Consider the following 15,883-nt stretch of genomic DNA (forward strand, 5'->3'; position numbering starts at 1 on the left):
GAAGTTCAAACGCGAGCTGGACTCGTTAGAAACTCCGATGATCCGTATTACCCTATCTCACCTCTTGTCGAGTGTGCACCCGGTGTTAATTAGCGAGACGCACGGAATGAGGAGAGAGAAAAAAAAAATAGGAAAAAAAAATACGTCCATGTGAAGGTGTAGGTGTGTGGAAAGCGAAGGTGGTGAACGAGCGTGTGTATGCTGCGGAGGAGGTGTGAGAGAGACAAGAGGGATCGCTTGATCGCGGATCTCTCTCGTCTCTGTGATTTTTTCCCCTGTCTTCGTGGTCGAGTGACCGGTCGTCGTGTTAAAAAACACCCCGAACGCGTGTTGAAGACGTGCGTTTGTCAGGCTGTGAACCGAATCAAGTAAATCAATCGGAGAGCGTAGAAAAATTTGAAACTCAGTTGGAAAAAATGAAATTATTGAAAGTAGAAAACTTGTACGCTCTCCGATTGAACGATTGCTCGACAACAAGCGACTTAAAGATATTTTAAAGTTACGTGGGCAGAATTCGAAGCTTGTCTCTTAGTGATATGCGAAGAATTGTTTCATTTATTTTAAGGATCTATATCGTACGTATTCTGCCCACGCGTTCAACATTCGCTCGTACATTACGAATCTTTCGGAATACTTTCTTCGTGATCCAGACAAATTTTCTTGGAACTTCTTCAACTAGTGATTGCGAGTTACCGGTCGGCTCGCGCATCAGTGCCTCGACAATAAAAACGAGTCGATAAGCGACAAACAGGTTTGCGAACAAGCCACAGATAACTTGCTAGAACAGATGCTACCGGTTGGAATGTAGGAGCTGGCCTTTCTAAAGCTTTGCGATAGAAATTGCTGACATTTTAGTAAGTTATGTACTGAGTGCCCGATTTTAATGCTTAACACATTGACCGTCCATAATAAAAATAGCCATGCTTAATAGAATCAAAATAATATTAATATTTCATAATTAAGAATATTAATTCTTAGCGTTGATTATTCCTATCGTCTCTCTAGCGATTAATGTGTTAAACAATTGGACACGATTATTTACAATTAACGATATTATTAAATTGAATATGATAAATTAATTACAGATATCAAACAGCCAGCTAGTGGAGAGAAAATGAGGACACAGGTTGGAAAGTGTTTCTCGAGCGGAGGTCAGCCATCGGAGGCGCAACTGCGAAGCCGATTGTAAATCATCGATGTTACAGATTCGTTACGTGTCTCGTGCGCGTGCCATTAGCGTTTCATTAACGATCCGGAACATCTGAAATAAATGGCGAGCACAAGCGAGGCTCGCTGCGACGAATATCGCGGTTCATTCGTCGAGAGGGGAATGTGGGAAGGGAAGAGGGTACAAAGTAGCCAGCAACCGCGTTACACCAAACCCAGAGCCAGATAAGAAGCACGAAAATCACCATTGTTAGTAGGAGGTCTTGCAAATAGTACTTTCGCGTGTTTACAGGTGTGCAAAATCGAGCGAGAGAGCGTGCTTGTATTTTTTCCCCCTTTGCTTTCGTAGTGACAAACACTTTATCATTTCGTTGCTCTTTTCTTTGACGGTAAACAGAGATCTCCCCTTTGAAAGAGAGAGGGAAATAATTGATTCTTGTGCTTGAAACATGAATTTTTCTACAGTTATGTGGTACTTTGAATTTTTTCAAAAAGGGGTGCAATGCAATTACGTAATCGTCCTGTAACGTCATTCGTCATTTCCAGCTGGAGAACACAGCTCGAGCCGCAAGTAATCTCTACTAAATCCGATAAATTCGCTGAACAATTGGCAATAAATTTTTTGCAGAAAACACAATGGCACGCGATTAGCTAGGGGGTGGAGTTATCGTTTTATCTACCAGCGAGTATCGTTGTTTTATCATACGAATTTGCGGCACGACCACGTTCAATAATTTCTCTCTTTTCCCCTCTCTCTTTCGCCTTTTTTTTTATTTCTGTTCATTCAAACCAACCACCCTTGTACGTCGTATTCTCTCACTCTTATTCAACCCCTAATCTTAATCCCCTAATTTTCTCTCTCTCTCTCTCTCTCTCTCTCTGTTCTCTCTAAATTCTCTTCACAACGAACGCGATAGGGTCGAAAGAGTAGAACGGTTCGTTAAATGCCTTTTTTAGCCCGTCTCGTTCCAGAGCTAGCTTTTCGAGGCGGCGAAGCGATTCTCGGCGACGTTAAAAAAAGTGTTTCTGGCACGCGTCGCTTTCGAGCGGAACCGCGCGACTAGGAGGGTCGAGGACACCCACTTCACAATTTATCCTGCAACAGACTTGGGGTAACACATTAAAAAAAGAAGAAGAAAGAGAGAAGAAAGGAGAAAGAAGGGCGTAGCTTCGAAGATGACAGGGAGACTCGGTCGAATTAGCATACACGAGCGAACAGAGAGCCAAGGGTGGCGGTGACAGTGGTTAAGACGCTTAACTAGGCAGATAGGGCATTTGAATCCCTCGATTTTCTCTGATATTCCTTTTAGATGCTAAACTGGGGAAAATTTGTTGCCTGCGAAATTCTATGAGATCTTGGAAGAAACCGTCGCAAGAAAAAAACTGAAGAACAGAGTGCAGGGAATGATATTATAAGAAGTCTTGAACAACCCTGACAGTGTGGGGTTAAATCGAAAAGGTTCACGTGGCAACTGCAACGGAAACCACTGTTCCTAATCAGCTGGATGATCGTGCAACGAGCTAGGAAACACGAGTTCACGTTGGAATCGCAGTCGATCTGCGGACGAAGGAATTCGTCTACGATAAAAGTACAAGTACCTCCGCGGTATCAACTAGGGTGACGTTCGTGGAACGAGTGACAGAACGGCGGTGAAGGGAGTGTGCGTTATTAATTCCAGTACCATTAATCATACTTGCGTTACTGGCAGAAACAAGCGATAGAGGGGGAGAAAAAAAAATAGTGGAGTAATAGAGAGCGAGCAGAGTACAATACACAGCTAGAGCCATACAGAGGCAGGAATAATAGAGTGAGAGAGAGAGAGATGGAGAGAGAGACCTATTTTTGTTCATCTTCGTGATTTTCAAAAAACAAAAAGAAAATATATTCCCTCTTTAAATCGTACGTATATTTTATATCCCTCGCGACAGACACAGCTGTCAGATCGGTCGTTGATAACTGTCAAAAGAAATTCGTTTCTCGGTTTGGTGTAAAAGCGGCTATCGGATACCTTGCTGAGCGGGATGCCTATTGTGGTTGCTAGGTGCCATCATGTGCATCTGGTGTGCCCCGACCGGCGACCTCAGCGACAAATTGTTCAGGTTCACGTTTATCGAAAGATTCGTATTGTTACAGGCGGCTGTCAGGTTGTTGTGATTGTTCGGCGGTGAGGTGGTCGGTGTTGTACCCACATTGGAGGCGGCATGAGGCGACAATCCGGAACTGTCCGTCGTCGGCGCCGATGGATTCGACGAGGTGTTGTGCGAGGCGAAGTCCTTGCCGCCGTTTGCACCGCCAGCGCCGCCGCTGGTACCGGATGAACCGCCGGAGCTTCCGGTCATCGTCTTCGAGCACCTCAGGCACTTCGGTAGCCAGGAATGACGGCGCACGAACTTTCTGTATTCCTTCCTCACCTGCAATGGCAAAGCAAACCCACCCCCCGAACGAAAGGTTTTTAACGGTGCACAAAGAACCAAGGCAAGTGCGAGCGCGCGTTTCGTTTTTTTTTTTCTATGAAAAATATAACAAAAAATGATGGAACAGAAAATATTGATCACGATTCATTATGTATGTATGTCGAGAAACTAGGTGAACATGTTTGCGATTATACGAAGCGTTTTGGTGCTGAATTTACAGAGAAATCAAGAAAACAGCGGTGCATCCTGCAGTGGCAACCAAAGTATAAATTATGTTTATAATAAATCATAGAAACGAAATATAACGAGCTGCAAAACATATTACAGGATCCCCGGTGATACAGCAAATAAACGTGGGTGATTTCGATTGCCACAGCACTTTATTTGAGACATCATTGGTTGTCATCGTGTACGTTTGTGTACCAGCTTGTCGCGTTATATAACATGATTACTCTCAAATCATCTTGCCTAGGTAGTTATTTGCTACTTATTTATAAATACGAAGAATCCGCTTTTCCGTACAGAGTGCATCGAATTCTTATGTTACAAGATGCTTGACTCGTGATTAATAAATGTTGCTATAAACTTACTCGATAGAAACAGTTTTACAATTTTTATATATATATTTATATAATGTATATAAAATTGCATTATTTTCGATTCGAAACACGTCACTTTTTGATATAACTCCTCGAATCGTTTCTTTCGCTTACTTTTCAGCCACCGCTACAAAATCAAAACTGTAATTTACATACAATGGAGAGCTTAACATCGTTCACCATTACGTTGTCTCAAGTTCTTCGCATTGTTTGTTTCTCATGAATACGATTTTCGATGAAAAATGGTATCGAGAAGGATGACAGAATGAACGGATGACTATGATTTTCTCGGAGTTATCTAAAAACCCGGGTAACAACAGGTCGCAGAGAATCTAAAGTAAGGTAGACGTTTGGACCCCGACGTATTCCCTTACCTTCTCGTTCTGAACGCAATGGAACACAAAGATAAACAGCCCCTGGAGACTATTCAATATGGTGAAGATGTACGCCATCACGACGGATTCTTGGTTCAAGTAGAGGAGCCCGAATGTCCAGGTGAGCCCCAGCAGAAATACCAGGACGATTGCACCTCTCAGCCATGCCCTGATTTAAGAAAAAAAAAAACACAATGGTTAATAAATTATACCGAAAGCAAAGTATTCAACGAGATAATCGTGGCGATGCTTAAAGGAACGTGAACGAGTGATGTAACGTTACACGAACTCATTCAGAAGACAAACCTACTTTAAAATAATAAATTATGAAAAATTATGGGAAATATTTTTCGAAATACATAAATTATTATTCAGTTTGTTTTCCGAGCAGCTCGTACGAGGGTGGATAAAGTGATAGTAAAATAGAGAGACAAAGGATCGAATAAAATAAAAACAGAGGGTCAAAAAGGAAATGATCTCTTAGTCTCGTGCCATCGAAAGAATTAAGGGGTAACGTGCTAAATGATCGATGATGGTGTGACTTTAATTCTAATAATTCCAATGCTACATTTGTCACGTTCTTATCGAAATGGAGCGGCGAGAACACGTAAGATTATCAAGGGGACGGTGTTATGCACCGAAGTGCACGCAACATTTCGAGCTACGCGACGCTAACGTGTACTAATGCTGCTCGTTTCTAAATGTGTGCACGTGATGCGAACACGCTCGAACAAAGCATTAGCAACGTTAATGTTCTCGCGAGACTCGAAAGCGGTTACAGGTCCTATAAGCATCGCACACACGCTATACGTTTCTCGTTTTCTTATTCCTCTTCTTCACCATTTTTTCCTCTAATTTTTTTTTTTTTTTTTCTTTAATTCTATTCAAAAGTATCTCGACTACAGGCTACAGGAGATTCTAGGATACACAGGGACACGAATTACACAAGGTGGAGGCAGGTGTTTATTACTATCTCGCGTACTGTCTAAGCTACTCTCAAATCAGGCGTAACACCCGAAACTAAAGGATAAATACGGCATGCGGTTTGAATTGTCGTGTGTACTCAGAGGAAATGCAAACAGCGTGACGTATGTAACTAAAGGAGTTCAGAGAGCATCGATCCACGGGCCACGTGTGCTTTCTTGTCAAGCGTTTCACCCCTTAATGACACCACGCTACGTAAGCAGCTTGACAATTGCAAATTATTCAGGCTTATTTTCTCTTTTTGAACAAAAAATAATAATGATGATTGCGGTTCCAATGAGTCGCACGATCCAGTGATACACAGTACCGGATAAATGAATTTTCCTTGAATATAAGTACAGTAATCGAGCAAAGTAAACTTCCTTTCACAAAATTTTATTTTAATAATTCATCTAAATTCATTTATCCAGTACCGTAAGAAAATTATTAACGATCAGCGTGTTTCGCGAGACAGAATCACCACTACATTCTACATTCTACATTCGCAGAAACGAACAGATATAAATGATCGATAGCTTTGAATGGAAACAGAAGAAACAGAAATGTGAGATGGTTAAAAGAAAAAGACACGGGAACGGATATTAGTAACATGATTGTTAATGACGAATGATTGAGAGATGAATGATAATAATAATAATAATAATAAAAATTGGTAAATATCTTACAAGTGCGCTTGCAATTTGTTGGGAAGAGCATTCTCTTCCTTTCCACTACCAACCAACCACGCCATGCAGAAGAATGTAGAACAGTGTAGACAGAAGTGGGTAGAAGATTTAATACAAAAAATGAAACAAGACAGCAAAGTTAGGTGATTGTTCCGGCACCATTTAAAAATTAATTGATTATTAAAAAAATAATAAAAAATAAACAATACTTCATAGTTTTCGCTGTTGCAACACTCGATTCGTATTACTATCCGATCATATCATTGCATTAGTACACAAACAACGTTCAACAACATTTAATTACTCTCGTACTATTAAACATGGGCCAAAAAAAAGGTGAATAAAAAATGCAATACCCAAAAAAAGGAGATAAAAATAAAAACAGAGATACAGGACGACGATTATCACGATAAAGCAGTCTCGATAATAATTCGAGTCGAGTTTGCAAAAGAATTTAACTACCATCACCAATATTTTCGCACCGAGATTTATCAAGTTAATGCCGTGTCGTTATTCTCTTCGTTCGACGTGTCTGTATTTCGAACTCGTTTCGTTAAAATGAGAAAAAGCACATGTTAATTATTACTGTGCCCGTTCGATTGTCGCTACGTCCGAAATCTCTCGTTCAAGTGTGACTCGAGCGTGACCGGGGTTCCGTAATCACGTGTATGCGCGTTAACGAGCGTTACCAAATCATAAATACATGTATATATATATATAAATATTGATATATAGAAATATATATATGTATATTAGCAGTACAAGTGGTGTGTCGAACAAACGGAAATCTGCGATCATTCCATAACACAATAACTGAATAAAACGGAAATAATGAAACGAAAGGTACTCAGCATGGCCGGCAAAAAGATGCGTGAACAATAAAAGACTCTCTTTCGGGAGATCTCTTTAAGCAAGTAAAAGCTTGCGAACGTGAATCGAAAGCACCAAAACAAACATTTCGATTCTACTCGACGATAGGATCGTATCTCGAACTGTGTTCATTTAACGGATGGACTCGATCGAATTACTTCAATATAGAAATATACATAATGTATATGTATATACAGATTCATTATTACGCTCCATGTATGTTCAGGAGAAACGCGGATTTTCTAAGCTTACCTTGCACTGGCCAATCGCGAGTGCTCCTTACTCTTCATCGCTATGGTGGTGTTTGCGTGCCGGCACATCATGTAAATCGCCATCGACAAGAATACTAAATTTGCCTGACAAAAAAAGAAGATGGGTTACTTAGACCTATGTCGTGTTATAAAAGCAAGATTGATTGACCTTTGTGATTATCGAGCGATCTTACCAGTATAACGAGTATCACAGGTCCAACGAAGCTGAAGATGAAGTAGTTGTCCGCTCTAAGCCAGCAATATCGATCGGTACCGTAACTAAGGGGATCGATTATGCAGGAGATAGCTACGACCAGCAACGGAGCACCGTAAGCGACTAAATAATACCAGCGGAGCCTTGATTTTTCCGCTTCGAACACCTCGATTAGCATCACGTATAATTGGAATCCTGTATGGAGAAAATTGGAAAGGAATTACACCCTTTTCCTTCTTTCTATCGCGAAATCATTCGATAAATCATGGTATCCGAGCTGTGTACAGTTGGTCGAATGATTACAGTTAAAACCTTCGGGAGAAATACCTTCGAGGAACATCCAGGCGAACGCGCAGAGGAAGAAGAAGTGCAGCAATCCGGCGACTATACCGCAGACAATTCTCTGGTTCGTTTGTCCGATCCCGCAAACGAATAAAATTTCCGCGATCAGCAGGCACACGCAGAGATTCTTGTGGATGGTTGTACGATCCGACTGGAAATGAAACGATGAACCGTTCATCAGTTGGCATTCGATCGATTTCATATCAGCCGTGTTACGAACCGCGCGGAAATCGAGGGATTACCTTTAGTCCGCGAAATAATTGAAACGTCAGAATCGCTAGAACGAGGCAGACCACGGAAATGATGCAACCGATATAGGTGATGATTTGCAACGCCACTTGATGAGCGATGTCCAGTCTGACAGCGTGAACGTCCATTAGAACGGCGAAATTCGTTAGATGGTTGCACTCGCATACCGTGTGGGTCTCGTTGGTTTTTCGTATCTCGCAACCCTCTTCCGACCATGCGCTGAAAAATGAAATTCAAGGTTAATAGAATTATAACCAATCCTCGATTGATTCCGATACCCTGTAAAGGAGATTGGTATCGTCAAAGTTACCTCAGAATGTAGTCCCAGAAGACGCAGGTCGGATTGGTGACATTCTCAATGGACAGATGCTTGAAGTAGACTCGGACAGGTTCGCTGAGCTGTATGTGCCTTCCTTTGCCCAAAGACGCGGAGATCACTTTGCTGTTCAGCAGCCTGGTCGTATTCCTCTTCGGCAGCGGTTGTGGCTCGTCGTTCATCACCAACGACGATACCTCGGCTTGCGGCTGCAGGATCTCCTCCAGTCTGTCAAAGGCCATGAAAACCAGACGGACAATGCCACCCTCGCTGTTCTCCAGCAAAGCACCCCTGGTCAGCTCGACGCGATCGTTTGAGGCTGTCCATCTCTGTTGAGCAGCTTCGGTCGGGAACACTTCGAGATCGTCGCCGATATTCCGGGCGTCCAACACGCGTACCTCCATCACTGTTATAGAAGAAATGAAATAGTAACGTTTTCTTTTTTTAACTTACCCTCCATCTCGCAAGAAGGCCATTACTATGCTTTATAACTGAAACATAAATCTTCTTTATGCAATATTTTCATCTTATCTGGAGAAAAATGACATTCTTCAGAGGATAACGTTAATCGAATCTAGCGATCGTAAAGTTTTGCGAGCCGCTATGTCGATTCATCTTCTCGAATGAACAATAAAGTTAAACGCGCACACGTGTATCGTTCTTTTTTTTCCCTGTCATTCCTTTCATCATATATTTCATTCGATCAATCGTAAACGTGATGACCTCGGGTCGAGGAGAAAAATTCGACCCATGCCTGTCGATGGAAGCGAGTTTTCTGTTCGCGCGGAAGAAGGAGCCAGGGAATATTACGTTACATGGCATCCGGCCGGCTGTCGCTCATCAAACTCCTCTTCTTTTTGCCTTTTACTGTTATGCTATTTATCACGTGCGGATCTAATGTTGCTGCTACTTCATTCGACTGCGTTCGTATAACTCGCTTCCAGGCTCAATCATGGCGCGGCAACGCTACTTCCAGGAAGTAAATCAAATTGCTCGTAATTTTCCCGGGGGTTTTGTTGTGATAATGCCGGGAAGGGATAGGTAAAGCTCGGGTTACAACATTATCCAGCGACGGCAGCAGAGAATTACGATGGGTTTGGATCTTTGTTTTATCTACGCCGGATATTACTAGCGTCGCATTCTCCAGATAAGGGATCTAGATTTATGCGACCCGATGCTTAAAGTCGGCCCCGCGATATTCGCATGTCCATTGTACTAGACGCTCGCCGTTAATTTGTTAGCCTGCCACTCCTTTCTACTCATCACGGTTCCCTTCTACTACCTTCTCACGTCTATCGGGTCATCTAAATTGCTTGGAAACTAATTTTTTACCTTCAACAGTATCGCGTCGTTCGATTCTAGTTCATTCGAGGAATGTTAAACGTTCTCAACCGTAGCCATATACAGGGTGACAGGTGGTTAAATCGTAGTAACATACTATCGTGCTACTTCTAAGGATGAGAAAATATAGAGAGGAAGAATGCTCTAGAAAAATGTCGCCCTGTATATTTCTCAGTTACGTTCTACGACCTACAACAATAGCTGCATTGTCCAATAAACGCAAATAGCGATACTCACGTATGTTCCTTCCTTCATGAGTGATCGTCTTCTCGTGCATCAGCGTGTCGGCTAGCAAAAACGCGTTCTCCTCGAGCCCGATCAATAAAGAGGTCGCGACTCTCATCTGCTCCTGATGGCTAAGATCCTTCCAGGACGCCATTTGCGCCTTGTCCAACAAGTTACTGCCGGTTCTCACAACACCTTGAAGCAATTCAGTCACGCTGACCTCCCTCTGATTCGCGTCCTGGTACGTTCGTATGTCTTGTGCCATTTTCTCCGCCATGTTCTTGATAATCTTCGTGGTGATCATCATGTCGCCTCCGTACAATCCTCGGCTGTTGTTCGTCACCTGCGACAGTTCCCGGCTGATACCAAGGATGACGTCGCCCTCGGTCACCCTGTTCTCGAGGGTGGTCAGCCAGACCGAGCGACACTCGCTTAAATCTGGACTGTCTCGGTGCCAGAAGGCTGAATCCCCTCTAGCCAGGCATCTCCATCGTGCCAAACCGTTCGCGCCACCCGGACAACTCTGAACCGCCACGTCGCCGGCTCTGGTCGTGTTCCACGACAGGTTCCTGGCTATCACCGGGGGACACACTTGTCTACCGTAGTCGTACCATTGGCCATTCGAGCTGGACTCCGGGTACAGCGTGCTCGGCACTGGAATATTTCAGTTAGTTACGAACGTTAGTTGGCCTGTTAGTTGGCTTTAGTTAATGGCGCGGGGTTTAATGTGATTCTAGTGTTCGGTCCCCAGCGGGGATGAAGCTTAACGCGCAACATCGTATCGGGTCTGCGAAATGGAATTTTGGATACCCAAGGGTGCCTTAATCTTTTGCAGTGATTGTTACGAGTTCGCGAGCCACCCACCCAAGTCGAAGACTGCCTTTCCCGTACGATTTATATGCAACCAACTGGTATACATCCCTTGTTAACGCGTTAATGCGCATTTGCAATCGTATCGAACCACTCTATAGACGGATGAATGGAACAAAGAGAAATAATGATAACTTTAATAATAGCCAACGTGGATCGATACTATACGCAACGAAAGTGTTAATAATTGGGGATCGGATGGATTCGGTTTCGATATCCTTCCGAAACTCCTTTGGCTATCGGGTCCGTTGGAGTTCGGAAGTTCTGACAGCTGCCCTTTAAACATTAACCCTTTCGGCATGATCGTCGAGTGTAACTGACAGGCGACAAGCCCTCGCTCGGACCAACGCGTCGGCTATAATCGACGGGCGATGCTTCAAATCAGGCATGCGCATTTATTCGATAAATTTTCTTCCAATTGAATTGATCGTTAATTCAATTATTCCACGAAATTTTCATTAATCAATCAACAATAAATTGAAAATTCTTCGTTAGCTTCATCTAGATCTTGACCACGATAACAAAATAAACCATACTCTTTATCAAAACAACACGAAAACCGCAGCCAACTCGAGGAAGTTTGTTCAAACACTCGAGTAACTTACCAGTGGTCCTTCGACTTGTTCTCCAAGGAGCAAAGGTCGACGTGGTTGTGGCCTGAGTGGTCTCAGGAACGACCGGAGGTACCGCAGGTCCGTTCGCAGACGGAACGTTCGCAGGAGGTATTAAGTCTTGGTCCACCTCGAGGACCTCCATATCGACCGGGGACCTCGTCGATGTGGAGCTGCAAAATGGAAGAGAGGCTTGTCAGTTTCAATGACGGTCCCCCGCGTCGAACTTCACGATGGATCGTGAAGTAACGTCGTAACGAAAATATTTCTCCTTCGCGAAGCGTAATACAATTCCCTTTAATGGAATGTTTCGATAACCTTGTTTTTCTACCAAGTCAGAGAATATCCTTCTGATCTTGAAAATGGTACGTGACCACTATTGGAAAATGTCGATAAAACTGAGATGTACCTGATCGATATGTTTTAAACATACGGACGCTAATTAAATAATACAAGTTCCGTGAAATTTCATTGAAATGGAAAGAAAAGATGTACTGACCTTGCTGTGGTGGTTATTGGAAGCGCCGGGGTGGACGGTGCCGGCGGCTGGGGTGGCTGCTGAGCCGGGGGTGTCGTAATCCTAGAGGGAGGCCTGACAGTCGGCTTAGCTGTGCTCCAAACGCTCGGCTGAGAAGTCATGAACCACGGCGGACTCGGACGGGATGTTGTCGTGGTTGTTGCTGCTGCAAGTGTATCGTCGGGCTCGTTTTAACTCGTCGAGAACGCTCTAGACGACGGTTGAAACGAAGCTGGCGAACGCGAACGCGCGAAAAGGAGAGACGCCAGATTTCGGAGGGTCGCTCGAGGATCCTAAGAGCTCGTCTACGAGCTTATCGGATTCGAACGACGAGTATAATTAAGAAGGAAAGTGATTTGAGGAGCTCTATCCCAACGGAGCTCCTCATCCGACTCGAGCGACGAAGATATTTTAAACCTCCTTAAAGAAGGAGAGGGATCAATCTCTCAACAATTCTCGTCGAAACGTTTTCTCTCTCTCTTATGGCTGAAAAATAGCAAACCTTTGTCTTCTCTAAATTATTTATAATCTACCAGAGTTCATTCAACAGAATTCTAATATAAATATCGATGGTTCATCGTCCTTTCACTATTTCGGTCCTCTGCAATTTCTGATCTTTCTAAAATTTTATCACACTGTTTTAATCATTCCATTGTTCTCTTGTGTCTTAATAACGGTGCATGTTCGTGGACACGCATGCTCTCTGTCCCAGATATATCCGAAAACGGGTCACTTCTGACGTCATCCACAATCGGAAGGTATATTCTCGAGCAACCAATTGATTTTGAACAAAGAATAATTCGCTCTATTATGCCTCCTCCTTCATAAATTGAGCCATCGATATCAGCCGTCGTCACAAATATCAAGAAACGATATCGCGATCGATTCTTTCGCAAACGTATCCTTAAAGTTCACCACTTCCGTCCAGTCCCGTATCAGTAGACAGAAGTCTTTTACTCTTAATGTTTCAATGGCGGACGATCGTGACGGCGCCATCAATTGCAACGGAAATACATACTTCCAAAAACGAACGTGAAAGAACGAGATTAGCCTACCTTTCGCGTTCGATATCGCGACTATATCTGGCCTAAGAGAGGAGAAAACGATCTTTAACCCAAGATGGCGACGGCAGTTAATCCCTGAGCGAGATGGTCCGCGTATTTCGCGGTACTATCTCTATAGGGGTCATCTTTATTGGCCGAAGGGGTTGGCGATAAGGTAAAATACCGGACGTCGCCGATGTCCGTTACGATAGTCGGCTATGCAGGAGGAAGACGGTTGTATGCACTGTTGTATCGAGGGAAGAGAGAAAGAGAAAGAGAGATACTCTCTCGCCCATGGTATCGGGGCTACCAACAGATCCAACTCCCCTTGAATATACGTCGGTGCCCCGAGACCGATCTATCGAGCCCCCTAGATATCGATCACGAGCTGGCTGAGCGTTGGAAGCCGTAAAAGGCAAACAGAGAGACTAAGGGTTTGACGGTTTATGGTCCAATAAGTGATTGTGTCGCCTGACGGTTTCGGGAGGTTGTAAAGGTAAGTGTTAACGTCGAGTAGCTTCAGGGAACTGGAATTCCTTGAGTGTTGGTTAAGTCTGTTTGAAGGGAGTTAAGTGCTTAGGCGAACAAGGTAAAATACTTGGAATTACTATTTTCCTTGGAGAGAAATGGTATTACAATTCTAAAAGAATTTCAATTAAGAATTCGGACAATTAATTGATCCCACAGTCTCTCTTATTTGCCCTCATTAGATCACGAAAGGATTTCATTACGATACGAAACACGTCAGAAAAGTTCGACGTTGGTTCATCGCGTTACCGATCCCTGCGATCGATTTCACGATTGCAGAGATCATGTCTTCGCGAACTCCTCTCTCTCTCTTCTCTCCCCGCACCATCTGTCCGGAGAGCGCATAGCCGATGCAAGCCGCTGAAAGATCTTTATCGGGACACAGGCTCGCAGTTACTTGGCCAACGCGAGTCATAAGCGCCGGCTTCGGAAAATTCTAATCGATTCTCGCGATCGACTTGACGAGCTTTTTACCCGCTGCCACCGCGATGAAAAACCGAGTATCCGATGATTTCGCGATGGGAAAACCAGAATCTTAAAGCGTAGAGAAACCCCTCGTTGGAATGCGTCGATAAAAAGCTAATGTGTAGTTGAATCGCAGGGCAGCGAGTAAAAACGAACATCAATTTTGACAAAAAGATACAGAGCATGATTCGACCGATAGAATATCCAGGAAGGCTACTAGGTTTTATTAAAAAATTGATTCTGCTGTAATTTACTACAAAGTAATATCCGATGGAATTTCTATAATAAAAAGTGAGATGAGTTAAAATGTAAAAATATGAAAATGACAATAAAGCCGACGCCTATGGGATCGTCTGCCGGTATCTACGATCTCTGGTAGAATAAACGATACAGGGTACAGAAATATTACAAAGGGAAGATCGCGTACAAAAATGGAAGAGTCTTACTTACCGGACACGCAACGATAGTGCGCCTCGAGGTATTTGTGCGTGTTGGGACAAGGATCGCCGAATTGCAACGTGGACGCAACGATGCTGCAGTTCTGCTGGTCGTTGCACCTGGGTTCCGAACGGACAGTTAAAATGATATACGCGTACACCCTTACCAAAGTGTACCGAACCATGGATCCTGTCCCTTTTCTCTTACCGTCGTGTATAATTCAGGGGAAGGGGGTGCGCGATTCGAGAGACTTTTTCGTTGAATATTCGTACCTTTTCGTTGCTCGCATCTCAAACATTCGCGCTCTTTCCAAGCAGTTTACCCAAAATTTCATTTTTTATCCTGAATATAATATATCATTAATCTTGGAAAGAACGTGAATCCGAGATGACGAGTGTATGCCCGACGAAGATATTGTATTCGTCGATCGGAAAGAAAAGTTTGCACCAACCTAGGCAAAAGTACTGCGCCTCGATGTATTTTCCGGTTCCGGGACACGGGTCCTCCTCGAAAATCTCGCTTCGCACGTCCACCGAACAGGAATTACGATAATTGCACCTGGAATCGTCACTTGAGCAACAGTCTGTCACCTCGATCAGGGACAATCGATGATTCGTGAAGATTCGATGGCGTGAGAATCAACGGTGTATCGATGAAGAATGAAAGTCAAAGTACGACGATGGAAATTTCATTAGGACGTGCCGATGACTAACAGAGTCCATAGACGTTCGCCGTTTCCAAGCGAATCTCATCATTTTCAGCACAGCTTTGAATTGATCAACTTGCGACGAGGAAAATGTTAGTAACTGGGTACACGCTGAATGTTCGCGAGATACGAGTGTTAGCAGGTGACAAGAGGACAATGGCGTTAGTAGAAACAGGGTTTTGCAACAGTTCTAGAAGCGCAGTATGCGTTCGAGGTAGGACGGATAAACTGGTACTCGCGCGACGTCCATTATTTCGTGTTAATGGTACCGCGGTGTGTATGTACAGAAACGAGTATCATGCAGAAAACTTTGTGTACCCTCGGTTCAAGCACGTTAGAGCTCCCTGAACGACATTCTTCTAGCCCGCACGTTTTACACGTTTCTCAAACCCTGGCTGGAAAATTAATATACACCGGCGTCGAAAAATATATTGCACGCGCGCTGCAGAATTCGTAGCCTTTTTATTTCGAGCGTACTCGACGAGGATATCGACGCGAGGAAATAGTCGATTTTCGAGAGGAATTCTACGTTACGGTCACCCTTTTACTGAACAACGCTTCAGGAGACCCTTGTTCGTTAAAAAGCACCCTATCGTTGGATTCGCGGAAGAGAACTCTTAGAGCTTCGCCTCTTACAAAGTACAATGGCACCGCGTTTCGTATTCGATCGGGGGTGCGTGAGATTCTCCGCTT

General features: G+C 43.7%; 1 protein-coding gene across 10 annotated transcripts in view; it reads right to left on the minus strand.

The window, feature by feature from the left end:
• LOC114874868 (latrophilin Cirl-like) overlaps window positions 1-15,883 on the minus strand; it is a 308,074-nt gene that overhangs the window by 7,937 nt on the left and 284,254 nt on the right. For 7 of the 10 annotated variants that reach the window (XR_006829983.1, XR_006829984.1, XM_029184560.2 and 4 more), the window contains 12 exons: window positions 14,497-14,603; window positions 11,993-12,176; window positions 11,488-11,666; window positions 10,025-10,666; window positions 8,441-8,852; window positions 8,124-8,349; window positions 7,867-8,032; window positions 7,520-7,734; window positions 7,327-7,430; window positions 6,205-6,249; window positions 4,556-4,724; window positions 3,358-3,579 (listed from right to left, as the gene is read on the minus strand). Coding sequence is in view for 8 of the 10 variants with exons in the window: in XM_029184560.2 (XP_029040393.1) it covers window positions 3,358-3,579; window positions 4,556-4,724; window positions 6,205-6,249; window positions 7,327-7,430; window positions 7,520-7,734; window positions 7,867-8,032; window positions 8,124-8,349; window positions 8,441-8,852; window positions 10,025-10,666; window positions 11,488-11,666; window positions 11,993-12,176; window positions 14,497-14,603 (2,671 nt within the window). In the remaining 2 variants the exon portion in view is untranslated. Of the gene's footprint in view, window positions 1-3,176; window positions 3,580-4,555; window positions 4,725-6,204; window positions 6,250-7,326; window positions 7,431-7,519; window positions 7,735-7,866; window positions 8,033-8,123; window positions 8,350-8,440; window positions 8,853-10,024; window positions 10,667-11,487; window positions 11,667-11,992; window positions 12,177-14,496; window positions 14,604-14,935; window positions 15,043-15,883 lie in introns of all 10 variants that reach the window. The other 3 variants (XM_046288332.1, XM_029184568.2, XM_029184562.2) reach the window with 3 other exon arrangements.

The sequence above is a fragment of the Osmia bicornis genome, chromosome 13 (assembly GCF_907164935.1).
Source record: "Osmia bicornis bicornis chromosome 13, iOsmBic2.1, whole genome shotgun sequence".
Classification (NCBI taxonomy): Eukaryota; Metazoa; Arthropoda; class Insecta; order Hymenoptera; family Megachilidae; genus Osmia; species Osmia bicornis.